This window comes from Myotis myotis, unplaced genomic scaffold (genome assembly GCF_014108235.1).
Source record: "Myotis myotis isolate mMyoMyo1 unplaced genomic scaffold, mMyoMyo1.p scaffold_m19_p_27, whole genome shotgun sequence".
NCBI classification, from domain to species: domain Eukaryota; kingdom Metazoa; phylum Chordata; class Mammalia; order Chiroptera; family Vespertilionidae; genus Myotis; species Myotis myotis.
This window is the reverse complement of record NW_023416332.1, coordinates 2,260,454-2,287,841: the sequence shown is the minus strand read 5'-3', so window position 1 is coordinate 2,287,841 and position 27,388 is coordinate 2,260,454. Positions and strand designations below refer to the sequence as shown.

Sequence of the window (27,388 nt, the reverse complement as noted above, 5' to 3'; positions counted from 1 at the left end):
CAACCGGGCCAAAGGGCACTTGCTCCCCAAGGCACTGCGCCCCCACGGAGGGGCCTGACCAGACCGGAGGGGCACCAAGTCTCCTGCGTGGGGTGTCTGTGCGGATGCAGCCCCTCGGGTGCCCATGGCCTCCGCCCCGAGAGGCCTTCACCCCGCCCCCCCCCCCCCCCCTCGGAGGGCGCAGGTGAAGCTCACGCCCCAGATCAGGAGGCTGTGCCCTGAAGCGCCGGGCGCGGGGGCAGGTCCCCCTGCGGGACCCTCCCATCCGGCGGAGCAGGAAGGTGCTCGCTTGCGGGGTGAGGGGCCCTGTCACCCGGACACGGGCCGTCAAGGGGGACGGACGTGCTCAGGACCAGACGAGCCTCCGGAGGCCTGTCCACGAGGGAGTCAGCAGGCAGGGCGGGGACCAGGTCCCTCGACCCGGCTCCCCCGCGTCCAGCTTCCTCCCCTGACGTCATGGAACCGGCAGGTGATGGGCCGCGAGCAGCTCCGAGGTCTGTGCTCAGGGGCCAGACGGACCGAGCTCGTTTTGGACAAAAGCTCAAACGGGTTAATTTTAAATGAACGGGCCTCGGGGTTGTACACGGAGCGCGCAGCTGGAGGCTCCGGCCGGGGCGGGGGGCCTCAGGGGCAGCGGGACTGGGACCCGCGGGGCACTCCGCTCCCCCACGCCCATCTGCGCCTCCGGACTCCTCGAAAGCGCCGGGGACCGGGAGGGGCTCCTGGGGGGCCCCGCGGCCCCCGGACACGCAGGAGAGGTGGCCTTTCCCCGCCCGCAGCGCGGACACAGGACGCCTGGCGCCCCTCGCAGCCCCAGGGTGGGGCCCGGATGCGGAGAGCGGGCTCTGGCCCTGGTCCCGCCTGGCCCCCAGGCCCTCATGCTGCTGCCCTCCGTCCCCTCCGACGTCCCCCCGCCCTGAAGCGCGTCCCGGCCCCCTGCCCCCCACTCCCACCCCCCACGCTCAGCCCCATCGTCGCGGCTCTGCAGCTCCTGGCACGCTCGGGTTCGTCCTGACGGGGGTCCCGGCGGCCCCCTAGAGAGCACTGCCCACGGAGGGCGCAGGGCATCCTGGGAGGGCGAGGGCCGGGCGCGGGGCATCCTGGGAGGGCGAGGGCCGGGCGCGGGGCATCCTGGGAGGGCGAGGGCCGGGCGCGGGGCATCCTGGGAGGGCGAGGGCCAGGCGCGGGGCACGCTGGGAGGGCGAGGGCAGGGCGCGGGGCACGCTGGGAGGGCGAGGGCCGGGCGCGGGGCATGCTGGGAGGCGACCAGTAGCCGCCACAGGACTGGTGACCGGGACGCCCTCAGAGCCGGCCACAGCCCTCCCTGCCGGGCCCTGGGCCCCGCGGCGGCCTCTGGGCTGAGCTCCGGGAGGCCGGGCCTGGGAGCCCGGTCAGCGCCTGGGTGCAGGGCACAGGGCTCGCCCTGGGGTGGCCGGGGAGACCAGCCAACTGGAGCCAGCGTCCTCGGCCCGGACCTGGCTCCACGTCCCCGAGGGAGGAGCCGACCGCCGGGCTTCCGGGCTCCGGGCCCGGGAGCGTCCACTCAGGCCGGGGCGGCCGTGCAGGGAGGCGGCCCACACCCGCTCGGAACCGCCCGGTTCCGGCCGCCGCGCAGTGAGCGAACCACTGAGCAGCGCCAAGAGCCCCGCCCCGCGATCACCCCGCGATCAGAAACGGGTGATGCTCAGTCGTCCCCTGGACCTCACTTCCTCCCCTGGAGGCCCTCCACCCAGTCCCCAGCCCCCGTTTGCCCGGGGCAGCCCACGCTCTTCCTTTCGAAGCATCTGGAAGGAGCCGGAAGCAGCCGGAGCAGGCGACCCCAGGCCGAGGGCAGCGGCCTTGTCTGCTCTCCCTGCTGGGCCCCGAGAGGCCCCGGGGTGCTGGGGGCGGCCTGTTTGTAAAAGGGACGAGGCGCCAGCGTGAGGGCAGCTGCCTCTCACGTTTCCTGGCCGCAGCCCGTGTCCACGTCGGGCTCTGCCGGGCGAGGTCACCAGTCGGGTGCCCGGTTTAGCCCCGAGAGTCAATGACCTTCCTCCTCGTCCTGGGCCTCCAGACCGCCTGGTCAGGCCCAGTTGTGGGCACTGGCCGGAGCTGGCAGGAGTCGGAGGGAGCCCTGCGCTCAGCCGCTCTGGTGGCCACCTGGTGACCAGCCGCCAGGTGACCAAGGAGCAGCCCTCCGGCCACTTGCTGGGCTTCCGGCGAGGTCCGCAGCCCCGCCCTTGGCGACCTGTCTGGCGATGTCCGGCGGTGGCTGCCCCTCCAGGCCGGTCCCTGGGTGGGAGGTCTGGCGCTGTCCTTCCAGCGGAGCCCTGGGCTGAGGCCTCCGCCCTCTGACCTGCAGCTGCTCCTCCGCCGTCACCGGCCCCGCCTGCCGCGGGCGCCCCGACATGATGCCCAGCGTCGGGCGGGCCCTCCCAGAGGCCAGCTGCGGCTCCTGCTGTAGGCCAGCCTGCTTACAGGTGACAGTCAGACCAGAGGTGCCGGTCGTGGCCACCGGGAGTCGGTCGGAGGTGGTCCTAGGGCTGCTCTCAGGAAATCAGGACCCCGACTCCCGTGCCGCCCAGAGACCCTCCATGGCCCAGACCCGTACACCCGGGGGAGGAGCAGAGACGGAGAGAAACCCAGAAGCCCTGGGTAGGCCCTGGACCCCTGCTCCGGGAACTGGCCCAGCCACGGAGCCACCCGGTCCCATCTGCATAGCCGAACGTCGCTAATGAGGGAAGCCCGGTCAGGAAGCCTTTGCCTGAGTCCTGGCTCTGCCTCCTGCTGGCCGCGCACATGGACAAGCCACGCGGCTTCTGTGGCTCGTCTCCCGGAACAAGGGGTGTGGTTTGTGGGGCCACGGGCCCTTCCCAGCCCCAGCGCCCCCCCCCACCCCCTGCGGGGACATGGCGAAGGCGTGGTAAGTGCGCTGCGGGGCCCTGGGAGCCTGGCCAGCTCTCCGGTCAAGGAACCGCCAACAAGGAACTGTTGTCGGATGTGAGCGCGGACGGGACACAGCGGCGTCCTGCTCTCCCGGCCTTGGCGTGAGCACGCCCACTGTGCGTGCGTTCGCTGCCTCCTGTGCTCCGTGTAACTGTATCTGGAGAGCCCGCGTGGCAGAGACCGCCAGGCCGTCCGTGCGCCTCAGTCCCACTGAACGTCCTTCGCAGCCAGCCCTCCGGTTATTTGGAATCAGCCAGTGACACAGGCCTTTCCGGCCCCGGGTGTGGAATAGCGGCCCCTGCGCCCAGCTCCCAGGAAGGTCAGTCCTGTGTGAACGCCCTTTGTGATGCGTGAAGCACTTAAAGCGTCTTAATTGCACCTTCACGTTGTAGCCACTAAAGAACTGCTGCTGCGTAAGGAGAAGGGACTAGCTACACTCGCCAGCTTTTAGGACTTCCTTCCGACTTCTGCATGCATGACAGCGGCAGGTACGTGTGTTCGTCACCCACCAGAGACGGGGACGTTAACATCTCCTCTCCCAGGCGGCACTGCTGGGCGGCACTGCTAGCAGCAGGTGTCCCCCCGGGAGGTGGCAGTGTGGGCGAGCTTCCCTCCGCCCAGCCGGCCAGTCCACACGCCCCCGAGAGTCCTGGGAGCCATGGAGGAGCTGCCTCACCCCCACCCAGAAGAGCACCGGGAGTTGGGGCGCGTGGCCCGCACCTCCAGACCCAGCGGTGGCGTCATGGCCTTGGCTTTCGCTGTCGGCCTGGGACGCCGCCCAGCAGGGGTGCGAAGAGCGACGGCGTCAGTCAGCGTGATGGACCTGCGCGCACACTCCAGCCGGAGAGACAACGCCGCCGCCCAGGGACCGTGAAACAGCGCGTGCCGCGGGGAAGACGGCCGGGAACCTGGAGGACCGACCGGGGCACCGCTCCCCTGAGAACAACCCGGAAGCTGCAGGCAGCCGAGGGGCTGTTCTGGGGCAGGTGCCTTGGCAGGGCCTGCTGGCTGGGGTGTGGGAAGGACCCCTCGTCCTCTACACCCAGTTCCCACGGCACAACCTTAACCCGCGCGACCCTGCGAGTGGCTGACCGGGACAAGTGGACACTTTGCTTCCACGAGGTCGGCCTGATGGGGGGATGGGCGGGGGTGCCTTTCACTCTGACTTCCCTGCCCGGCCCCTCCCCAGCCCTCAGCCAGCGAGCGATGGGAGGAGGGAGAGGACCACGCACACCCGTCTGTCCCCCCTTTCCCCCTCCCCCCGCGCCCCATCCCCATTCCTGCTGGCACCCCTGCATCCCCGTCAACTCGGTGGGCTTCTGCGAGGCTCCAGGATGGCCTCTGGACGGTCCCAGTGGAGATGTGGACTCGACGGGAGTGAGCAGAGTGCTCGGGAAGCCACGGCGCTGGCTTTGCTCGGAGCAGGCGCACTGGGTTATGAGCCCGCAATCGGAGCGCCCTCCTGCCAGGAGGGTGGGGTCTGTGCTCGGCCGCATGCGCCCGAGTCCAGGAGAACGAGAGACAGGCCACTCAGGCTTCCTGAGCCCTCTTCACGCCACGTCACCTGGATGAGGGCGAGGGAGCCCAGCTGCAGAGCTGCGTCTGTCGGAGCGCCTGTGGGACTTACCTGGGAGCGAGGCCGGCCGGCTTGGTCCCTGTGGGCGCGTCCATGCCTTCGCCCGGCTTGGCCAGTTTCTCTCGGTTCATTTGCTGCAGGATTGAGTTCAACTCGCTGATCACGTTCGCCTTCGGGCCGGAGAGGATGGGGCTTCTGACCTCCGAGACGTCACCCCACAACTTGGAGGTCCTTGGCTGGATCCCCTTCACGGCCCCGGGCTGGACCCCGCCGGGTGGGGGTGGGGGTGCAGGCGGGGGAATGAAGCCGTCCGTGTCCTCTTCCGCTAGCGTGTCCTGGTAAAGCACGTTGCTTTTGTGGGCAACGGGCTTCACTTTGGGCTTGGGAGGGACGGGGGGCTTGTCCAGCACAAACGCCTGCCCGTCCGCGTAGACCGTGCAGGTGTCCACGCTCTCGCCACCCTCGGAGGACAGCGTGGAGATGCTGGACACGGTGGAGACGGTGCTGGTGGTCTCGAGGGGGTGGTCGCTGCCGCTGCGGCTGTCGGCCTCCTCGATGCCCGAGTCCGTGACTGTGTCAAAGCTCTCAGGGGGCGGCAGGAGCGGGGCCGGCAGGCAGTTGGGGAGGCCGGCCAGCGTCTTGCCGTCGGCAGAGCTGGTGGGTTGGCTGGGGTTCGACGCAGGGGACGGGGAGGCGTCGTTTCTGTCCTGCTGGGCCAAGCCCGTGAGGGCGGGGACAGAAGCGATGCGGTCGTCGGGGATGTCAAAACTATTGGCAAACTCCAGGGGGGGTGGCAATGGCTCTGTGAAAGCAAAGTCCTCGTCCAGGTCCACGGACGCCAGCGGCGGGGGAGGGATGCGGAATGGCAAGATCACCGCCTCCTCCAGGGAGCCCGCCGCCACCATGGTCCTGCCGGGCGTGGTGGCCGCGGGCTCGGGGCCGGCGGCGATCTGTAAAGCACCTTCGGTTTCGGGAACACCTTCTGGCACCGCAGGCAGCGCGTGGCCCGGCGTGGCTTCTGCGTCGGCGTTCTCATCCTCCTCCTCCAGGCAGCCGCCAGGCGTGGCAGCGTCCACCGTGTGGACCATGAGCAGGCCGGCCGACTTCTGCTGGGACGTGTCCATGATGTCGATCAGCATGTTCTTCCGGTCCTCGCCCTTGAGGTCCCTGCCCAGGCCACTCTCGTACTTGTTCTCGGTCTCCTGCCGCCGCAGGGGCCCGCGCGCGCCCTGCCTGGTGGCCGTGGGGAGGCCGGCCTCCATGCTGGGCCGCATTTTGGTATCGATATAGAGAGGTTTGTTGAGGTCGGCCTTGGGGGCCTCCCCCTTGGGGCCCTGCTGGGCCTCCTTCATGGCTCGGTCCCTCGCGGAAAGTGCCAGGGCCAGCGGGGAGCTGGGGTCCAGCAGCCTCCCCGTGAGCGGGTGCACGTAGTTATCGGGGCTCGCGGCACCGCTGCCCTTGGGGGGCCCCACGGGGCTGCCCTCGGGACCCTTGGCTTTGGACGTGTTCGGCGGCCTCCCGGCCTCACCCTGAGCTCTGGCCTCACCGCCACCCACCAAATGGCTCTCGGGCTCCCTGGGCGCCGCCCCTGGCGTGGTGGGCAACACCAGCTGCTCGGCGCCCTCCTCTTCGCCGAAACTACCCTCGGGGAATGTGGGGGGCTGCACCCGGGGAGCGGGTGGCCCCAGACCCACGTCCTCGTCCCCCAGGTCCGTGGACAGGAAGGCGGGCGAGTTCCTCCTGGCTTCCAGCCGCTTCTCCCGGTCCCGCACGGCCCCGGCGATGGCAGCGGCGAAGGGGCTGCTGACGGCCAGGCCGTCGTCCGGCCGCAGCTGGCCCGGTGGCTCGGGGACCTGGGGGTCGGTCTCCACGCTGCTGCCCTGGCTGCTCTTGCCGCTGCTGCTGGTGGAGGGCTCCTTGACGATGATGGTGGGGATGGGGATGGAGCAGGTCTTCTCGGGGCTGTCCTCCACGTTGGACTGCTTCACCAGCGTGCCCTTGCGCCGCGCGGGCTTGGCCGGCACGTACACCGCCTTGCTGGCGATCCTGCCCACCTCCGAGTACGGGTTCTCAGGCATCTGTCCCCGCCGGCCGCGGGCGCTGGCCGGGGCGGCGGGGGTGCGGCCATAGAGGTCGTCAGAGTCCAGCGAGTAGCGGTCCAGCTCCCGGCGGTAGAACAGCCCCTTCTCCCGCATCACGGCGGCCACCGTGTCCGAGCGCGTGGCCGGCGGCACCTTGGCCGCGGGGTTCTGGTTGAAGGCGGGCTTGATGGTGCCATAGACCCTGGGCGTCGGGGACTTGGGGCAGTTGTAGGTGGTGGGGGAGGGGGGCGGTGGGGATGGGGGCACGGACTGCGGGGGCGGGGGGATGTCCTCGGACGTGTCCGGCATGGACAGGCTCCTGGTGAACTTCAGCATCGGAGGAGCCAGGAACTGCCGCTCCTCCTCCGTTATTCCTGCGGGAGAAGGCGGGGTCAGTGGGAGGTCGTGGCAGCCACGCCGCCCACCATCACAGAACACACACAGCACAGCGCACATGCCAAGGGGATGTGGCCCATCTGAGCCCAACAAGTAAAATGAAAGTAAAATAAAAAGACAAGGAGGGTGCTGAGTGCGTGCTGCTGAGGTTCCGTTTCTGCCCAGAGCTGGGCACCTGGGCCCCTCGGGTGGGACCGTAAGCCTTCACGCGTGTGCGTGTGGTGTGTCAGCACGTGGCGGGGGCGGAGCTGAGCTGGATCGGGAGTTGGCCAGGGCCCCTGGGTGTCTGTAGGGTCTTGGGCTGAGGTGGCCTCCCTGCCCGTCTGAAACTAGGGCAGAGGCGCCATGCGGAGGGGCTGGGGAGCGCTAGCGCCGCCCTCGTGGCTGTGCAGCGCCCTCACCCGCGTGGCCCTGGGACGGTCCTGTCCGTGTGGCAGGAGCCGGTGTCCTGGGCCGTTCAAGGGCTTGAGGGCCTTGGGGCTCCCTGGGCCTCACAGGACGCAGGGATTTGTGAATGGAGGGAGCTGGGCGCCCTGGGCTGTGCTGAGGGTGCGGTGCTTCCCACAACCATGACCAGCCAGGGTCAGCGCTCAGCTGACGTGGCACAAAGTCAGCTCGTGTTCTGGGGCATGACTAGTGACCCAGGGGTGTTGGACCTGCTGAGGGCGCGTGCACGGTGAGGACAGCATCCCCGCCTTGTGGTCCCGACAGCGTGTGTGTGTGCGTGCATGTGTGTGCGTGCGCGTGCGCACGGGTGCGTGCGTGTGTGCGTGTGTGCGGCCCGTGTGGGACTCTCAGACGGTCCCACAGTTGGAGCTATGAGAACGACAACAGAACGCACTCCAGGAGGCGGGAGCCACGCTCACACATGGACGCCGACAGACGTGAGGTCACGTGTGTCACTGAGCATGCAGGGTTTAGGTGACAGAATGGATCACTTCAAACGACAACGACTCCCAGAGCAAAGGACAGGCACGCGTCCAGGGTGTTGCCCTCGGTAAGGGTATTCCAAATCCCAGCACTCCTTGCGAGGCCGGGGCGCAGGCGGCCGGGCCCGACGAGCCGCTCCCAGGAGTGGGATTGGGAACACGCCTTACAGAGCTACCGGGCACGTGCCAGGCACAGAGGCCGGCGCACTGACCTGACAGAAACAGTCTGCTGTCTGGTGGGAGGAAAGGGTGGTTACCGACCGGCAGCGCCGTGGCCGCGGCGTCAGGGCTGCTCTGCGGCCGAGCCCCCGGGAGGGGAGGCCCAGGAACCGCAGGTGCGGCTGCTACGCCCCAAACTAGGGACGAGGAGGCCGCGCCTGCACCACACGCAGCGCGTCCCGTCTCTATGTGGCCAGGCCCGGGTGTCGGGCAGCGCCTGGCTTCTGAGGTTTGCAGGGTGAGGACAGCGCTGGGCTGGCTCACAGGGGACTGTCTGGGGGTCACGGTCACCCTGCCTGGAGCCGTCAGTGGGAATCCGTGTGACGTTAACAAGAGAGTAAGTGGTTTACAACACACATAGGACAGTGCGATTAGAAGTCCAGACCCGACCAGCCACCCTCAGTGTCCACTGGGCCCGCCCCACGAGACGTGGCCATGGCAGGCAATGCGGGGGCGCAGCAACACAGGTCCCACGCCACCTGCCCAGCTGGCCCTCCCCTGCCTCCGCTTGTGCCCGCCCCCTGCTGGCCTCTCCACCTGCCCACCCCGACCCTCCCCTGCCTTCACCGTGTGCCTGCCCCACCACTGGCTGCACAGGTAGCCTGGCTTGCAAAGGTGGAGAATCCCCCTGGACTTCACGTCCAGCAGGTGGGACTGGGGGCCGCCCTTTAGGGGGCAGGGGGCCTAAGGGTGGCCAGGGCACCCCTGTGGGTGCGGCCACACTTCTTACCTATTGACTTCTGCCTTCGCATCGTACCTCGAGGGAGGCCCAGGAACGGGCCCTTCGGGCTCCCGGGCACGGTGGGCGTCATCACGGCGATGCCCTGGCGTTCGTACACGGACTGCAAACCAGAGGCGGCACGGGTGAGATGCGCCAGTCCAGCCTCACCCCCGCGGCAGGCCTAGCGGTGCCAGGGAAGCCTGGGCAGACGGCCACCCCCATGTCCAGCTGAGGCCCGAGCGCTGGCCGGTGCTCTGTGCCCAGAGGACAGCATGGCCCGAGACCCGGGGAGGAGCGGCCTCCTGCTGGGAGGCTGGGGGCTGGGCTCCGGGTCTGGCCAGTGCGGGGACGTGACCCGAAGCTGTGAGGATGGCCCCGCCAGGTGCTGCCCGAGGCCCGCCCACTCCCGCCACTGGAACCGCCACTCACGTTCACGTCGGAGACGGATGGGAAGCACCGGCTGGAGGGCCGCTGCTTGATGGTGGCCACGCGGGACTCCACGGCCACGCTGTCCACGGCGCGGGAGGGCTTGGCGGCGGGCACGATCTCCTCGGGCTTATCTGCAGCGGGAACAGACGGGTGCGGGCGTCAGAGGCCGAAGCCCCCGAAGCACAGCCAGGGGCTCAGAACGAGGCCAGCGCCTCCGCGTTTACACGGCAACCGACTGCTTGGCCTCCCAGTCGCGCAGGGATCGCCCCACACAGCACAGCGCCAGGACCTGTCCCCGCCCTCGTGGTGGTGGGGGGGAGGGTGGCGCACGCGGAAAAGACGGAAGACCCGCAGCAGCCCATCCCTGGAGCCTGGCGCCCCGAGGGCCCATCCCCGGGCGTCGCTGCGCTCACGCTCCGCACCGATTCCGACGCCGGTGCCCACCCGGGGCTTGGTCAGTGCAGAGGTGCGGCTCCTTCGTGACCCAGTGAGGCTGCGGGCCTAGGACCCAGCACCGGGCTGAGGGGCCGGGCGGACGCAGCAGTCACGGGGGAGCCTCTGACGCCCCCGCCTGCGCCCCGGGGAACCCCTCCCCCGTAGTCCACAGTCCCCGGCGTGTGAGCAGAGCCGGGTGTAGCCATTACTCATCCTTACAAACGAAGGAGACGTTTGCGAAGCTGAAATGCAGCATGAGAGCTGCCAGGACCCGACGCGCATCTGAGAGCTGGGGCCCGCGCCGGGCACACGCGTGTCTGGGCTCAGACTCCGGGTCTGATGGGGGCCGCACCACCCAGGAGCCCAGCTCGCCGAGACCCACAGATGCGTCTGCCATGGGGCCCCACACGCGCCCAGCACCCAGCGCCCTGGAGTCCGGGGCTGCGGCCACACGAGCTGGGGGTGGAGCGTCCCACGTGGGACCCCTCGAGGCACAGCACCCACCCCCGCCGCCGATCACTCTGCCTCCAGCCCGAGGGCTTCTCCGAGGCCGCGCTGCCCGCTCCAGGGCCTGTGACTCCCCACGAAGCTCGGGCCACCGAAGAGGCTGGACCCCCAGCTGGGAGGCTGGTGTGAGGGGCAGGGAGCAGCTGGGAGCCGGGCACCCTCCCCGGTCTGGGCCCACGGCACCTCCTTCCCCTCGCGATGTTGGGGGACGCCGGTGTCACCCCTCAGGGAATTAATCGGTGAGGACACCCCAGCTAGGCACTGTCCTCAGCCCCTCTCCCCTCCTGCCCGCCCGGCGTCCCGTCCACACCCTGCGGCCCGGCTCCCCCTCCCTCAGGCCCTTCCCTGGGTCCCCCCACCCAGCGGTGCCCCAGCCCCAGCCCAGGCGTCTGCCTCCTCCATGAAGCCTTCCCTGCAGGTCAGGGCGGGTTCCTTCGCTGCTGGGATTTAACCTGTTTCCTTGAAAGCTTCTCCCCGCCCAGGGGTTGGAGGGCCTCACAACTGTGACCACACGCGGCCGGTCCCCTCAGCACCTATGACCACACGCGGCCGGTCCCCTCAGCACCTATGACCACACGCGGCCGGTCCCCTCAGCTTCCCGTGACCACACGCGGCCGGTCCCCTCAGCTTCCCGTGACCCCACGCGGCCGGTCCCCTCATCTTCCCGTGACCACACGCGGCCGGTCCCCTCAGCTTCCCGTGACCACACGCGGCCGGTCCCCTGGCGGCAGTGGCTCCGCGGCGCTCGGTAACCCGCTTGGGGAGCCAGTAGAAGCCGGGCCTCTCCGTGGCCATCGGCCTCACGCAGGCTGTTCTCTGAGGACAGAGTCGCGCCCCCCTCACCCCCCACCCGACACCGGGAGCTGGTTCCCAGGTGCCCCCAGGCCTCAGGCCCGGCCTCATTCTTGGCCGCATCGGGGCAGCTCCCCCAGGCTCTCCTGGAACTCCACACCCAGGGGACCCCCGGTCCGGACAGCGAGAGCCCAGCCACACCCCGGGCGGCGTGGCGTCGGGCCGCTCTGCTGTGTGGTGGCCGTGGCCGGGCCCCCAGGTCCGTCCTGTGACCGAGAGTCGAGCAGCCGGGTCTTCCTTTCCAGCCGGCCCCCCGGTCGGGCCTTTGCATTGAACCTCCCCGGCTGGTGGTGAGTGCCCGCCCCACCCCAGCACGCCGAGGCCCGCGGCCCAGCGCCCACAGTCCCACTTCTGGTTGGTGTTGGACCCCGGACCTGCGCAGGCACCCCCAAACGCCTCCAGGAACGGGTGTGCCCCACGGGGCAAAGGCGGCGTGGGCTCTGGTGGAAGCTCCAAGGCCTCGGGCCGTGGCTCACCTTCTGGGAGCCGGGCCACGGAGGGCGTGGGGGCGGCTCCCACTCTGCAGGGAGGACGCTAGAGCCTGAGGCTCAAGCTCCTGCAGGGGGGACCTGGCCCCAGGTGGGGGCTGGGGCTCAGGTGGGGGTCACCATCCTTTGCGCCCCACCCCGGCCAGGGTGCCGCGCCCTGGGGAGCGGCGGGAAACGAGGCTGCCATGGGGGGGGGGGGCACCCAGTCCAGCGGTGAGAGAGCAGGCGTGGGCTTGGGCTGTGGCTGAAGGTGCGCCCTGAGCTGTGCCACCTGGAGGTGGGCATCCTCTTCTCGGTTCAGACCCGGGTGGGGAACGTCCCGACGTCCGGCCCACGGGCCACAGGAGGCCCTTGGGATCACATGGTCGCCGGCCAAGGCCTTGGGGAGTTAGGTACGCGTGTGGCCACCGGAGCTGCGAGGCCCGCGGAGGAGGTGGAAGTGCCTGTGGCCTGGCAGGGACCAGGCTCCCACCCTGGCCTGGCCCTCGTACCGCCCCCATGGTCCTGTGACTCAGCACCGGTTGCCTCCTCGGGGCTTGTGGGGGCACTGCGCCCCTCCCCCCGGGCCTGGGTGCCCTCGGCGGCTGCCACACCGGGAGCCTGGGCCTGAGGCTCAGCCTACGCCGAGGGCTCGTTCCCGGACACGAGGCTTTGAGGACCACGCGAGCCGTGGGCCTGCTCCCGTCCCGGGTGAGGGCGGGCCACGGCTGCATTAAGGGGAGCCGGGGCTGGGGACAGATGGGGATGGGTGGGGGATGCGTGCAGCCCCGCGGCCGGAAAGGGAAGCCCATTAAAAAGAGCCCCGGGCGGGTGTTCACGCACACGCTCCGCAGTCCCCACGTCTGGGAGACACGCGGGACGCCCCCTGCTCACGGACACACTTCCTGGCGGGGACAGCGCCCCGGGGGAGGGCCGGCGTCCAGCGCAGCTGGTCCGCACACGTCCTGGTCCTGCCTTCACCGAGTCCCCCACCCGGGAGGGCCCTCCCGCAGGGGAACCGGCTCAGCCGCCAGAGTCAGCAGAGGGAGAGGGCAGAGGGAGAGGGCAGAGGGCAGAGGGCAGAGGGCAGAGGGCGGGCTCCCCTCCAAGAGCAGCTTCCAGAGAGAACCAAGTGTCAGCTGCGCCTGCGGGCCGCAGGGCAGGGAGGGCGGCAGGGAGGGCGGGAGCCGCTCCGACCCCATCGGGGTCCCTGCCTGCGCTCCGGGGCGTTCGGCCAGGGCCGTCCCCTAGGCTCCCGGGCCGAGAGCACAGGGTGGGCCTCAGTGGCCCTGGGAACTGGGGTAGAGGCGAAGGCTTGGAGACAGGAAATGCCATCAGGGTCCTAGTCGGTCAGCGGGAGGCGCCACGGGGCCGGGCAGGGGGCTGCTTCCCTGAGGTGTCTGTGCCCAGTCCCCTGAGCAGCGTCCCCAACGGGGGGTTATGGGAGGAAAGGGGGGCGACGATCGCGAGTGTATCTCACACCTCCCAGAGCAGGACTCCGAAGCTGAGGGTCAGGGGTCAGTCCCTCCGGAGGCTCCCGGGGAGGGTCCTTTCCGCATCCCAGGCTGTGGCCACAGCACCAGCCCGGCCTCCCCAGGCCTCTGGGGGCCCCCCCTGGGGCTGTCTCCCCTGAGACAGGCCCCCTGAGTGCCGTGCTGACTTGATGCTGCTTCTTCCCACTGTTGGGGTGTTGTCTCTGGCAACCAGGTGAGAACACCCCAGATGTGGGTGCTGCCCAGGGAGGGGCCTGCTGTCGGGGCTCACGGCTGCCCGACCTCCCCCGACGCAGCCCTGGGGCGGGGCAGGGAGAGGCTCTGCCCTACGCCCCCTGATCCGACCCCCCAGCTTAAGGACAGTTTCCTGTGCATGCAGGGCAGGCTGCTGAAGAGTGGGGGCTTCCTGGGAGCTAAAGGGGGGCCGCCCCCCAGGGCAAAGGGGCCCGGCCGCTGGGCTCCAGCCCCATCTGTGGGCCAAGGCCCCACGTGCCTGCGCCTGAGCCGCAGGCAGCCCCGCGGTGACCGCCGAGCGAGGCCGCAGGCTCCCACCGCGAGGATGAAGACAGCTCGGGGGACGGGGAACATGTCGGGGACCACAGACGGGACAAGCGAAGCAGACAGGACAGACGGGAAGGCGACGGTCCCAGGCGGGTCCCGCGGGAGCCGGCACAGGGAGACAGCACAGGCCACCGCACACGCGAGACGCCAGCCAACGCCACGCCAACGCCACACCAATGCCACAGAGGGTCTCCTTCCACGGGGGTGGGTGGGGCCGGAAACAGACAGGGGCCGTCCCCTTACCCTTCTTCTTCCGGACCGAGGCTTGCAAACAGAAAGGGGGCGTGAGTCCCGTGGGGCAGCGCTCGCCGGGCCCAGGGATGGGACCCCCCCCAACCCGACCGGCCAGACTGACAGGACCCGACATGGACTCCAGGGGGCGGACCCAGCACCTACCCTCCCCCAAGCCCCTCCCGCCCCTGCCCCCACCCCATGGAGCGCTCCGCCAGGGCCAGTGCGGGGAGAAGGGTGACCCCCGACCATGCGGGACACCCCAGGTCCCTGCTGGGGAGAGGCCCAAGGGTGGTGAGCCCCACTGGTCCAGCTGCCCCCAAGTCCCCCTTTAAGGGGGAGCTGCCTGCTGGTCCCTCTCGGGGGGGCTGGCGCGTCAGAGGAGACAGGCTGTCGTTTACACAGTCACCCCACTGGGTGCCACACGGGGACAGCGGCTGTTTCTGGGGAGTCTTGTCTGATGGACGGGGTGGGGGAGGGGCCTTCGGGGAAGCACTGGCTCTGGGTGGGGTGGTGGGTGCCAGCACCTTCCTGGAACACGGGGGCATGAGGGGTGCGGCCGTGCCCCCCACGGACGAGGTGGCTGAGACCCTCCCAGGGGCGCTGCCTGGAGGTGAGGGAGGAGGGACAAGTCCCCCCCGGAGGCAGGGACCAGGGGAGCGAGCCCCAGGCAGATGCTGGCTGGGTGCTCAGACTCCCACCCCTGGCCGGGCTCAGGGCACCCGCCCTCCCTCCGCCACCTCTTCCCTCTCAGCAGAGCGAGCACCTCCCCCGCCCACCACCTGTGGGGGTCACGTCACTGTCCTCCTCGCCAAGGTGTCTCGGGCTGCGTGGCGATGCCCCAGCAGGACTGGCATCTACCAGCCCCAGGGCGCCCGCGTCTCAGCCGTCAGCACCGTCCGCCCGGCCCAGGGCCACGCTGCTCTGCGCACCTTCCCGCCTGGTGACAGGCCTCTGACGCAGGCGCCAGAGGCTCCCTAAACCCGGTGGCAGCGCACCTGGAGGCCACCCCACCGCCACCTACAGGGACCCCCCAGGACGGAGCTGCTGGTGGGAGCCCTGCCTGGAGGGCCTGCGGGCTTCGTGCAGACACGGTGGGCAGCTTACCTTTATCCACTGGTGAGAGGCCCAAAAATTCAAAACAAAACAACGTTAGACGAGCCAAGAAGAGGCACAACCAGCGACCCCACCCCGAAGCCTGCAGGCGCGATGGAGAAGCCAGCGCCAGCATGGGGCCGGGCGGGGGCAAGCCAGCGAGCACAGGGCCATGCGGGCGGGTGGGCGCAGGGCACGGGGCGGGGCGCCCGACGGCGCTTACCGAGCTCCTCCAGCTCCGAGGTCATGGACTTGGAGCGCAGCGTGAGGGCCGTGGTCGGAGCACGCTTGGGAGGCGGGGGTGCTGGGGGGCGGACAGGAGAGACCGAGGCGTGAGAGCCACCCGGGGGGCGGCGAGGCTGCCACCCCACCCGCCTTCCGGACCCACCGGGAGGTGGCTGCCCAGCCTCGGTCTCCCTCTGAAATCAACGAGGCCACTCCCCGCCCCTCAGTCGGGGACGGCCAGCCCCGCCCCTCTGCACTCGCCCCAGCAGCCCGGGCACTCGGGGCCCTGCCCTCCTGTCGGTGTGGGCCCGGCGGCCGGCTGCCCGGCTGGGATGGGAGGTGCTGTGCCTGCCGGTGACTAAGGGGCCCTGGTGGTTCCGCAGCCTGTGCGCTTGGCTGCCCCCACCAGCCGCTGGGGGTTCTCCTCGTTCCTCCGCAGGGATGGGCCTCGGGCGCCCATGCCCCCTCCCAGCCTCCTTTTGAGGAAAGACTGGGAGGTGGCCCCCTGGCGCCCCCCAAGCAGCTCTCCTCACCCCCTCACTCCCGGCCGCTCTGCCGGCTCCAGAGCAGGTGGGACACAGCTGGAGGTGCCCCCTCCCGCGGCTGGGCTCTCAGGGTGACAGCGGGGGAGGCGCAGAGGGCACCCACCTTTCTTCCTGGCGGTGTCGTCGGGGTCGAGGCTCCTGGTGACCGTGACCACCTTGAGGACCAGGTGGTTCCCTCCCTGGCGGATCATGTTCACCACCTGCCGGTGCCCGACCTTCACCACGTTCTCGCTGTTCACCTGTGGGGACACGGCAGGGGCTGTGAGAGGAGTGGCCTGAGGCGGGACGGGCTGCCCTGCTGTGTCGGAACCAGAGGTGCTCTCGGGGGGACGCGGGGCGGGGGAACGGTTAGGGGCCGGGAGCTGGGGCCGGTTCCTCCGGCCAGCGCCCTCCCCCCGGCAGCGCCCACTGGGCTCTCTGATCCGCGCTGAGGCGCTCACGGGGCTGCCGGGAGCCGTTTCCTGGCTGCCGGGGCGCGGAAGGCCCGAGACGCATGTGGTGCCACACTCTGCGTTTTCATGGCTCAGAGCAGACAGGACACGTACTTGCTTCCCAGGCGTGTTGGGAACACGCATCCCAGGAACATGCCCACTTCCTCCGGCCGCCCTCCTCCCCGAGGGAAGCTGGGCTGGGGGGTTCTGCGTGTATCCACCCCCCCCACCCATGGCGAACATGAGTCCCCGTCCCAGCTGCCTCCCTGCCCGTGAAGACACGTGTGCCCGCTGCTCTGGGCAGAATGGCGGCGGCAGCCTGCACAGAGCCCGCCGCCCCCACGTTCACACCCGTCTTACATCCTCCTGCTTCACAAAGTAAAGAAGCTTCATGGAGTCCCTCCCCCAAAGCAAGACGTGCCAGTGGACCGTGTGGGCTCCACGGACCCGCGGCCTGGGTGCCAGGAGCGCGTGGCAGGACGGGCAGAGGTGCCAAGGGGCACGTGCTCGATGCTTATAAACACCCTCCCACGAGAGGGGCAGGCAAAGGGGCCAGGGGACACCGTGCCCACAGGAACACACAGGACCAGGACGGGACGCTCAGCTCCACACTCCTCCCCGCGTGGTGGGGGCGAGCGGCACGCGCTGCGCCCTGCGTGACTCCCCCACCTCTCGGCAAACCCAGCCTTCAGCTCAGACGCTCAAAACCGCCGGTGCGGGATGGACCCCGAGACGGGTTAGAGCAGAAGTTCTCAACCTTGGCTGCACATTAGAATCACCTGGGAACCTTTAAATCCTGATTTCTGGGCCTGATGTGATTCTAATGTGCAGCCACGGCTGAGAACCACTGGGTGAGATAAAGCGCTCGCGGAGCCTCAGCGCCCAGGCTGGCATCGCGGGCCTCCGTGGGGTCCCGTGCCCTCGGGAAGCCTGGGCCGGCGACCCCGGCTCGCTGCCTCCAGGGGGCGCTGTGTGCCTCACGCAGCCCTGCGGAGCCAGGCAGTGAGGCGCAGGGGGTTTCAGAGAGAACCCAGTTCCAGTTCGGGGTTCCGGGTGCCGGCTCCGGCCGCACGGGGCGAGGGCAGGAACCACGCCGCGCCCACCCGGCCCCAGGAGCATCTGAGGACGGAGATGCCAGCCTCCCTCCACGCAGGCCTGCACTTCCACCCGCCCCCTCCTCCGCGGAAACTCTCATTTCAAACGTCCAGCGTGCACCCGGTCTAGAGACAGTTCCACGGCTCGTCACACACCAGCAGGACCTCCACCGCCCCCGCCCCTCCCGAGACGCAGCCCGCCTTCCGCGTCTGTCCCGCCTCTCCGAACCCCGGCCTGTGGCCGCTCCCTTGGTGGTTGAGTTTTGGGAATCGCCTGCGGTCGCCCCACTGTGGGGAGGGGTGAGCTCAGCGCTTCTCGGTGGGCAGGCTGCCACCGGGACCGCGGGCGCTTGGCTGGGCTGTGCTTACAGGGTGTCCAGCAGGGTCCCTGGGTTCTGCCCACTGGGTGCCAGCCACACCCCTCCCCCCACACGCGTGACAACGCGGGATCGCCAGGTGTCCTCCGGGAGGTCAGTCGCCAGGTTAGCTTTCTTCCTTCCATCCCCTCCGCCCCCCCTTCCCCCACTTCCCAGGGCTTTCCTCTTCCAGTTACAGTTATAACTTTAACGAGAGCAACGTTCCGGGTTCTACGTCGCGGCTGAGTAACAGCTCCTCGTAGGTTAACGACACGATGTGCCGCGGCTCCCGTGCCTTCTCCCGTACACACCGTGTTCTCTGGAGCGAGGTAATTTGTTTATTGGTTTAATTTTCTACGCGCTTAACAAATTCAAATCCAAACGCTTCCCAGCTATGTCAATCTCTTCTCCAAATCTTTAACTACACTGGGTATGTGGCTGTCTTCTTTACTAAAGAAATCCTCGCCCGAGGGTACTTCTATTGAGTTAAAGAGAGAGAGAGAGAGAGAGAGAGAGAGAGAGAGGAACATCAGTCGGCTGGCTCCTGCACGCACCCTGACAGGGGATCGCCCACAGCCTGGGTGTGCGCCCCGACCGACCGGGCACTGAACCTGCACCTTTGGTGAACGGGGGGATGCGGCTCCAGCCCACGGGGCCGCCGCCAGGGCTGCTGCTTGTCTTGGCGAGGAAGTTGCTCCAGAAGCCGCCTCTGCTCCGGACGGCGTCCCAGGGCGGTCCCCAGGCCCGTGTCCCCATCACTGTCCCCCTCGGATTCCTTCCCAGCCTTTGTGTTGCATCTCTTGAACCCTTGACCTCATGCATTTATTTTTCAAAAACCTCATTTGTGGGAGAGGGCATTCTCCAGCAGCGTCTCAATAAAGGAGTTTGGGAGCCCCCCCCCCGCCCCCCCGGCATTGTCTGTTCGAATGGCTTTATCTGCAAACTTACATGGTCGTCTGGCTGGGTGTAAGGTTGCGGTTGGAGGGGCAGGTCAGATAAGCTCACAGGACTAACCTGTGCAGGTAAGAACACTGAAGTCTGGACAAAATGCACCCCCGCCCGCACCTCAAACACGGTGCCCGGAAGCTCTGAGGGGGACCCCCCCGCCCCCCCCCCCCCCCCCCAGTGTGTGAGTGCCATGCACCGGCCTCTGGTTTTTAATAGACCTCAGGGAAAGGGTGTGACCAGGAAGACGGCCTGTCCGTCCCAGCTACGACGAGGCCCCGAGGCGTCAGCTCAGCCACACAGCAGGCTTTGCTAGGGTTAGAGCCGCGGTTCTCAACCTTCCTCACGCCGCGGCCCTTTAACACAGCTCCCCATGTGGTGGGGACCCCCAATGTCATTGTTACACATTGAACATCATTAAAGCATAGTGATTCATCACAAAAACAATACGTAATTATAGATGTGTTTTCCGATGGTCTTAGGCGACCCCCGTGGAAGGGCCGTTCGACCCCCAAAGGGGTCGCGACCCACAGGTTGAGAACCGCTGGGTTAAAGGGAAGCGGCAGCAGCTTCTGCTGTGCGGTTAACCCTCCCCTGAGACACTCTGCACTGCTGTTTAGAGTGGAAGTGGGGAGAGACAGAGAGAGACCTCGAGGTGAGCGAGACACATCCGTTGTTGCCGCCCCTACGGGTCCCGGCTGGGGCCGGGGATCGAGCCTGCAGCCACGGCAGGTGCCCCTGACCCAATCAAACCGGACCCTTCAGTCTGTGGGCCGGCGCGCTACCCACTGAGCAACACCGGCCAGGGCAGAAGGTTGTGGCTTTTAAATTTATTTTTAACTGAATTTATCGGGGTGACATTGGTTGATAAAGTTATATAGGTTTCGGGTGTGCAGTTCCACGTACGTCCTCTGCATGTCGCACTGTGTGTTCACCCCAAGTCAAGCCTCCTCCCATCACCACTTACCCCTGGACCCTCGGCTCCCCCCACCACCCCCCCAGCCTGGGTCCTTGAGCCTCATGGCTCCTTTGCTTCTTCCCGGGGGAAGGTCATGGCCCTTCCGCAGGCTGACAGCACAGCCGGACGAAATCAGTGAGGGTGGAGCTAACGGATAGTGAGGGCGGACGGTGCGCGCCCGGGAGCTACCATAATGGATAGTGAGGGCGGACATCACAGGAGCTAACGGATAGTGAGGGCGGACGGTGCGCACCCGGGAGCTACCATAACGGATAGTGAGGGTGGACATCACAGGAGCTAACGGATAGTGAGGGCGGACGGTGCGCACCCGGGAGCTACCGTAACGGATAGTGAGGGCGGACATCACAGGAGCTAACGGATAGTGAGGGTGGACATCACAAGAGCTAACGGATCGTGAGGGGTCCAAACGCAGCACCTCCAGGCGGCCACTCCCTCGCGTGCCGGGGGCGTCCACCCAAAGGCCCGCGGGCAGGGACGTGCGGGGGAGGGGCCTCACTTCTTTTCGTTTGTGACGGAGGGATCTGGTTCCACGCGTTTTGACACTTTAAAAAAAAATAGTTTTTTTCTTGATTTCAGAGGGGAAGGGAGAGGGAAGAGAGAGCTAGAAACATCAGTGATGAGAGAGAGTCACTGATCAGCTGCCTCCTGCACGCCCCACACTGGGGATGGAGCCCACAACCCGGGCCTGTGCCCCGACCGGGAATCAAACCCCGACTTCCTGGTTCACAGGTCAACGCTCAACCCCTGAGCCCCGCCGGCCGGGCTGCTGTCCTATCTTTAAGGCCCGTGTTCTCACTTTGCTGTCACTTTACGAAAAGGGCCCTGGGTTCTCACTGAGGATGTGAGCGCCCCTCGGCTCACTGGGCGCGTGGATGGCATTTCTCGTACTGTCTCCCCGCACACAGGCCTCTGCCCTTCACGGATGCCAGGGGCAGCCCTGAAAGCGGGGCTGACACGTGGGTGAGCCCCACCGGGACGTGCCCAGCCCCTCCTGCGCCTGCACGGGGACGCGGTGACGAGGCTGGGGACGAGGGCAGCCACGCTCAGGTCAGGACAGGGACGGCCGGAGCCGCGAGTCCTGACGGCTGCACCGTCGAGCACTGGACCTCGAAGAGGAAGGGACCCTGACGCCTGCCAGACCCAGAGGGACAGACCCTGTGTGACCCGCTCAGAGGGGTCAGCTCCATGGAGACAGGAAGCAGATGGTGGGCGACGGGCGGGGGAGGGCAGGGAGTGAGTGATTGGGGTGTTTCAGGTTTGGGTCCAGATCACAGCCGTGAAGCGCACATGCAATACAGAGAGCCACGTGAACTCGGCGTGTCCCTATAGACGTGTTTACACTACGCTGTCGTCTGCAAGTGTGCGATGGCGTGACGTCCCAAACACGCACACTGTCCGGCCGGTGGTGCAGCGGTGACAGCGCCAGCCCGCCCCCCGAAGGGTCCGGGTTCAGCTCCTGCTCAAGGGCACACACCTGGGTTTACGTTGGATCCTGGGTCAGGGCATGTGTGGGCGCAGCGAATCGATGTGTCTCTCTCACATCAATGTTTATCCCTCCCCCTTCGCCCACTCCCTCCCTCCCTCCCTCCCTCCCTCCCTCCCTCTAAAAATCAATGGAAAAATACCCTGGGGGGAGCACTGACAGAATGTACATCCTTCATTATTATTATTTTTTAACAAATTTTTAAAAATGTTTTTATTGATTTGAGAGAGAGAGGAAGGGGGAGGGGTAGAGAGAGAGAAACATCCATGATGAGAGAGAATCACTGACCAGCTGCCTCCTGCACGCCCCCCGCCCCCCCACTTGGGACCGAGACCACAACCCGGGCGTGTGCCCCGACCGGGACTCGAACTGGTGACCACCTGGTCCCTAGGCCGACGCTCAACCCTGAGCCACTCTGGTCAGGCCGACGTACACATTTCACTGAGAGAACACATCGCTGCTAGAGACGCTACCATCCTCGGGGCGGCTCACCTGTAACCGGAACGCCTGGGGGCGCGGGGCCTGCACGTAAACCACCAAGCGAGGAACACTCCCGTCAGAGCACAGCTCAGAGGCACAGGCACCTGCCCAGCAGCCTCCTCCTCCAGCTCCCAGCCTCCTCCTCGCTCCAGCATGGGGGGGCGGGGGGGGGGGTGCCTGCCCACCAGACACCCGACCTTGCGAGACGCCATGAACAGCTGCGCTTTCGCTGTGCTCGTGTCTCCACTGTCTGAGTTTGGGCAGGTGAGCGCGCTGCTCACACGGGGCCCCGGGAAAGGAGTGCGGGCCAGAATGGGGCCCCGTGACCCAGGTGGGCCCAGGGACGGTCGGGCCACACTCTGCAGACACCCACTCCCTCCGGGGCCGTGAGGACGTGACCCTCCCCCGCCCCCCACGTCACCACTGTTGGCCAACGGAGCCTGGACCGCAGTGTCCCGGGGCCCTCGGCCCTGCCTGGAGCGACTGGCGGGAAGGGGGGCGGGGGCTGTGAGTGGCGCCTCCTGCTGCTTCCTTTCTGGTGAAAGTTCAGCCTGTTGGACGCTGAGCAGGAGGCTGGGTCTAAAATAAGCCGGAGCTGCGTCAGCGTGTGGGCTGGCCCTGCGGCCGCTGCTGCCAGCGGGGCTGGGGGCGAGGTGCTGCCGTGGGCGGGGCTGCCCCCCCACCCCAGGCCCCCCGAGCCGTCCGGAGGGGCCCAGCTGCCACTTCCTGGGGCCGAAGGGCTCCCACGTGCTGGGGTTGGAAAGTTCAGCTTTTCTTTCTTTTAAAGGACGTTTTATTGATTTTTAGAAAGAGAGAAAGCGAGAGGGAGGAAGAGAAACTGATGTGGGAGCGAAACATCGATGGGCTGCCTCCTGCACGTCCGTCCCCGGGATCGAGCCCGAAACCCGGGCGTGGGCCCCGACCTGGAATCGGACCAGCACGGCACCAACCCACACAACCCAGCGAGCCCCAGCGGCCAGGGCGGGCTTTTCTAACGTGAGTGCCGATCTGTCACCTCCTCCAGCCTCTTGCCAGGGATGTGGGTGCTCAGGCTGGACCTTCTGCAGCCACTTTGTGACGTGAGGTGACGGCGACGGGCGTCCCTGTGAGAGACAGGTGAGATGACACGCGGGAGGCGGCCGCGGGCAGGCAGAGGCAGAGACGGGGCGACGCGGCCGCAGGCCCAGGGCCGCCTGGAGCCCCGGGGCTGGAGGAGGCAGGAAGGACCTCCCCCAGGCTTGCAGCCTGCTGACACCCCGATTCCAGCCCCGTGACCCCGAGTCTGGGCTCCCGGCCTCCAGGACCGGGAGGGACAAGTCCTGCTGTCCAGTGGCCCAGCTGGTGGTCATGGCTGTGGCGGCCGCAGGACACTGACCCGCCACTCGCCACCAGCAGGCCCCACGCCCAGCAGCCACTGTGAGGGCACCTGCCTGTGGGACGCGGGTCAGTTACCCGCTGGTTGGATTTTTAAAAAAATATATATTTTATTGATTTTTTTCTACAGAGAGGAAGGGAGAGAGATAGAGAGTCAGAAACATCGATGAGAGAGAAACATCGATCAGCTGCCTCCTGCACATCTCCTACTGGGGATGTGCCCGCAGCCAAGGTACATGCCCTTGACCGGAATCGAACCTGGGACCCTTCAGTCCGCAGGCTGACGCTCTATCCACTGAGCCAACCCGGTCAGGGCCCAACAGTTGGATTTTAAAAAAGACATATTTGTATTGATTTCAGAGAGGAAGGGGGGGAGAGAGAGAGAGAGAGAGAGAGAGGTCAACGATGAGAGAGAATCACGGATTGGCTGCCTCCTGCAGGCCCCACACAGGATCGAGCCCGCAACCTGGGCCTGTGCCCCGACCGAGAACCAAACTGTGACCTCGACACTCAGCCACTGAGCCACGCCGGCCGGGCCCACAGGCTGGATTGGTGTAGAGGGCGCCAAAGGGCTCTGGTCCCGGAAGGGCTGGTGTAAGGCGCTGACACTCGGCCCTGCGCTCACTCAGCCATCTGGTCCCGGGCCAGCTCGCCGCAGCCAGAGAGCGTGGAGCAGGGAGTGGGGGAGAGGGGACCGGGCTGTCATCGTCCTCTCCGCGGGGTTCAGGCCTGCAGGGGCTGGGTCCAGGGTCAGCCCTGCCCCCCAGGATCTGGCGGCTCCACCTGGGGACACAGCCAGCAGGGCCCACAGGGGCCCAGGGACGCGTCCTCCAAACACCCCCCAGTCCTTCCCAGGGACCCCGCAGCTGTGACTGAGCCGCTAGGGACCCAAGGCCATAGCCTCGGGCAGAGGAGGAGGTCTGTGTCCAGGCTCCGATGGGCGGGTCACAGGGGCAGCTGACCCGGGACCCGGGAGCCGTCCTGCCTGAGCTGAGGCTGGGAGGTGGCCCCCCGAATGCCTCACAGAACGAGCAGAGTCCCGCTGTTGGTGTTGAGCCGCAAGGCGAGGAGGGTGACTCGTCTGAAGCGGGAACAACAGGAGCGGCGACGGAGGGACCGTGGGAAGCCGCCCGCCAGCCCTGCTTGCAGCGACCCCGCCTCCACCTGTGTCCACGGGCTGTGACCGTACGCGGCTCTCACGGCTCATCACAGACACACAGGCAGGCAGGGGAGCACGCGGAGACGGGGCTGCGTGGGACACGAAGCTGAGGGCCCAGCAGGCAGGCGCGGGGACAGAGGGTGGGGGCAGGGGTTGGGCCGCACGGCGCCTGCCTTGTTTGGCTCTGGAGTCTGAGGCCGCCCCGTGGCCAGCGGCCAGTGAGTGAGCTTCCTGGGGCAGGAACAGCACAGAGTCAGGGCCTCAGACCACAGATGGGGCGGGCGGGCCGGTCCCTCCGGGGCTGAGGGAGACGGAGGCCTGGCCTGGCGGGGCCCTCGCCTTCCCCTGGCACATGGTCACACCCTCCTCCGCCTCAGGTCCTCATGGCTTCCCCTCTCTGCCTCTGTTTCCCCTGCTCACAAGGACACAGCCATCGCCGTCGGGGCCCAGCCCACTCCGCAGTGACCGCACCTCGCCAGTGCGTCTGTGATGGCCCGTCCGTCCCCAGTGAGACCACATCCTGAGTCTCAGGGGCCTAGGGCTTGGACTCGTGGGTTTGGGGGACACAATTCACCCACAGCAATTCCTCTACGAGGGCCTTTGATGGGGGCAGCGGCTGACACTAGTCCAGACCTCTGGCCCCCAGGCCTGGGAGGGGTGCAGGGCTGGGAAGACGCAGGGCTGGGAGGTAACAGGGCCTGGCTGAGCGGACAGTGGGTGGGGGAGGGTGCAGCCGTCTGACCAGGGACTGGGCTGGCTGTTCCCGGGAGGAGGGTGCACCAAACCGGCTGGGAGTGTCCGGCGCCGGCCCAGCCTCAGGGTCTGCTGGTTCAGGCCCAGCGGAGCCCCAGGAGGCACCATCCACCTGCAGGTCTCCCCACCAGGAGCGCGAGGCCCCCCCGGAGTGATCGTGGGCCGAGGCGTGCTTTAGCGCCAAGCGTGGGGAGATTTATGGCTGGATTCGGCTCCCGCCTGTCCCCCATCATGACGGGCAATTTATCAAGAGCTTCCACTCAAAGGCAGCGGCTGAGAAATTAATCCCCAAAGCAAACGATTAACTCCCCGAGGGGTGGGGACGCCTCGTTGCCCAGGCGCCGGTCCCTTTGCATCTGGGAGGCGATTTTCCAGCTGGGCTGGTGGGAGGGGGGAGGGGGGTATGGGAGGGGACTGGGCAGGCCGTGGGCACCGTGGACAGTGCGGGCTCCTCGCTGGTGCCATCACCCCTGTGGCTGGATGTGTGGCCAGAAAGTGGGCAGGGCTCAGTATGACAATGAGCGAAGGGCTAGCCAGCCCAGCGGGGCGATCTGGGCCCCCGACCTCCACCTGGACCCGGCTCCCACCATCTGGGCCCCCCGACCTCCACCTGGACCCGGTTCCCACCATCTGGGCCCCCCGACCTCCACCTGGACCCGGCTCCCACCATCTGGGCCCTCGACCTCCACCTGGACCCAGTGCCACCATCTGGGCCCCCCGACCTCCACCTGGACCCGGCTCCCACCATCTGGGCCCCCTGACCTCCACCTGGACCCGGCTCCCACCATCTGGGCCCTCGACCTCCACCTGGACCCAGTGCCACCATCTGGGCCCCCCGACCTCCACCTGGACCCGGCTCCCACTATCTGGGCCCTCAACCTCCACCTGGACCCGGCTCCCACTATCTGGGCCGCCCGACTTCCACCTGGACCCGGCTCCCACTATCTGGGCCCTCGACCTCCACCTGGACCTGGCTCCCACTATCTGGGCCGCCCGACTTCCACCTGGACCCGGCTCCCACCATCTGGGCCCCCGACCTCCACCTGGACCCGGCTCCCACCATCTGGGCCCTCGACCTCCACCTGGACCCGGCTCCCACCATCTGGGCCCTCGACCTCCACCTGGACCCGGCTCCCACCATCTGGGCCCCCGACCTCCACCTGGACCCGGCTCCCACCATCTGGGCCCTCGACCTCCACCTGGACCCGGCTCCCACCATCTGGGCCCTCGACCTCCACCTGGACCCGGTTCCCACCATCTGGGCCCCCGACCTCCACCTGGACCCGGCTGCCACCATCTGGACCCAGCGCCCACCATCTGTGTGCGCGTCCTGGGCGGCTGCAGCCACAGACATTCACTGCCCCATCCTGAAGGCTGGCCGAGGCCTCTCACCTGGGCATGTGGATGCGGCCCCTCCCCGGGTCCCTGGGGGTCAGCTGCGAGCAGCACCGTGGGAAACAGGACCGGGGTGGAGGTTGAAGGAGGGAAGTAGAAAGTAAAGTAATACATCGGAGCACACGGCCCCTGGGTCCTGTGGCCTCACCTCCTCTTAGAGGGACCCGTCCTGCGGGGTCAGCGCCTCCCTGCGGCCTCCCTCTCACTCATCCTCAGAGGCTCTGTCTGCAGACACGGCTGCGCTGAGGAGCGGGGGGCTGTGGCCTCAGCATGTGAACTTGGGGGAGGGGACACAGCCCTGTTGTAACCACCTGTGACACGTGTTACAGCCGACGCGCCAACACGAACATGTTGGTCGCTGAGCCCACAGTGCCCACGGGTCCGCTCCTGTGTCCCACGGCCTCAGGGTTTGTTTGAACAGACGTGTGACGTCCCACACCCAGCCTCACAGTTGCACTCACAGCAGTTACACGGCCCTGGGGTCCACAGGCTGTCGCTCTAGCCACTGAGCCACCGGCTGGGGTGGAGGAGTTCTACGTTTATAATCGTGCAGAAAGCAGAGTCCTGTGCCCTGCACCCCTTTCCTACACAGAGGGGCCCCCACCCCCTGCTCTGCTCCCGGCTTTCCTCAGGACACAGCCCGGCAGCTGACGCACCTGCAGGTGCTCCAGGGGCCACATGACGCCTGCCCTCTCGGTCGGGGATGCGCCTGCCGAGTCCCACACAGGCCCGGCTGGGTCAAAGGGCATTTGCATTTAACGTGTGTTTTTGAAAAATTTTAAAATTTGATCTTAGAGAGGAAGGGAGAGGGAGAGACAGAACGTCAAGGATGAGAGAGAATCACGGATCGGCTGCAACCCAGGCAGGTGCCCTTGACCGGGAATCGAACCCTGACCTCCTGGTTCAGAGGGTGACGCTCAAGCCCCGAGCCGCGCCGGCCGGGGTCCCGTTCTGGCTTGGGAGACGTCCCTCCCGCTTCTCGCTCGTCCTGTCTCTGACGTGCTGGCTGTGGCCTGGCCTCCGTTCTACGGCGGGAGGCCTCTTCTCCCCGCGCCGGACACCGAAGGTTTTTGCCTTTACCGCTGGCCTGCGCCACCCAGCAGCCGTGTGCTCCCATGTATTATTTTACTTTCTACTTCCCTCCTTCAACCTCCACACCCGGTCCTGTTTCCACGGTGCTGCTCGTAGCTGACCCCCAGGGACCACGTCCGGACAGGGACCGGTCACCCGCCCCCGGCCCGCCAGGCGAGAG

The 27,388-nt window shown here is 67.6% G+C and overlaps 1 protein-coding gene across 2 annotated transcripts in view; it reads right to left on the bottom strand.

The window, feature by feature from the left end:
• The window catches only part of SHANK2 (SH3 and multiple ankyrin repeat domains 2), a 168,131-nt gene that overhangs the window by 5,380 nt on the left and 135,363 nt on the right, over window positions 1-27,388 (bottom strand). For both annotated transcript variants that reach the window (XM_036295830.1, XM_036295831.1), the window contains 8 exons: window positions 15,791-15,926; window positions 15,141-15,221; window positions 14,930-14,938; window positions 13,835-13,855; window positions 9,277-9,407; window positions 8,857-8,968; window positions 8,120-8,140; window positions 4,553-6,956 (listed from right to left, as the gene is read on the bottom strand). In XM_036295830.1, the coding sequence (XP_036151723.1) occupies window positions 4,553-6,956; window positions 8,120-8,140; window positions 8,857-8,968; window positions 9,277-9,407; window positions 13,835-13,855; window positions 14,930-14,938; window positions 15,141-15,221; window positions 15,791-15,926 (2,915 nt within the window). The remainder of the gene's footprint in view (window positions 1-4,552; window positions 6,957-8,119; window positions 8,141-8,856; window positions 8,969-9,276; window positions 9,408-13,834; window positions 13,856-14,929; window positions 14,939-15,140; window positions 15,222-15,790; window positions 15,927-27,388) is intronic.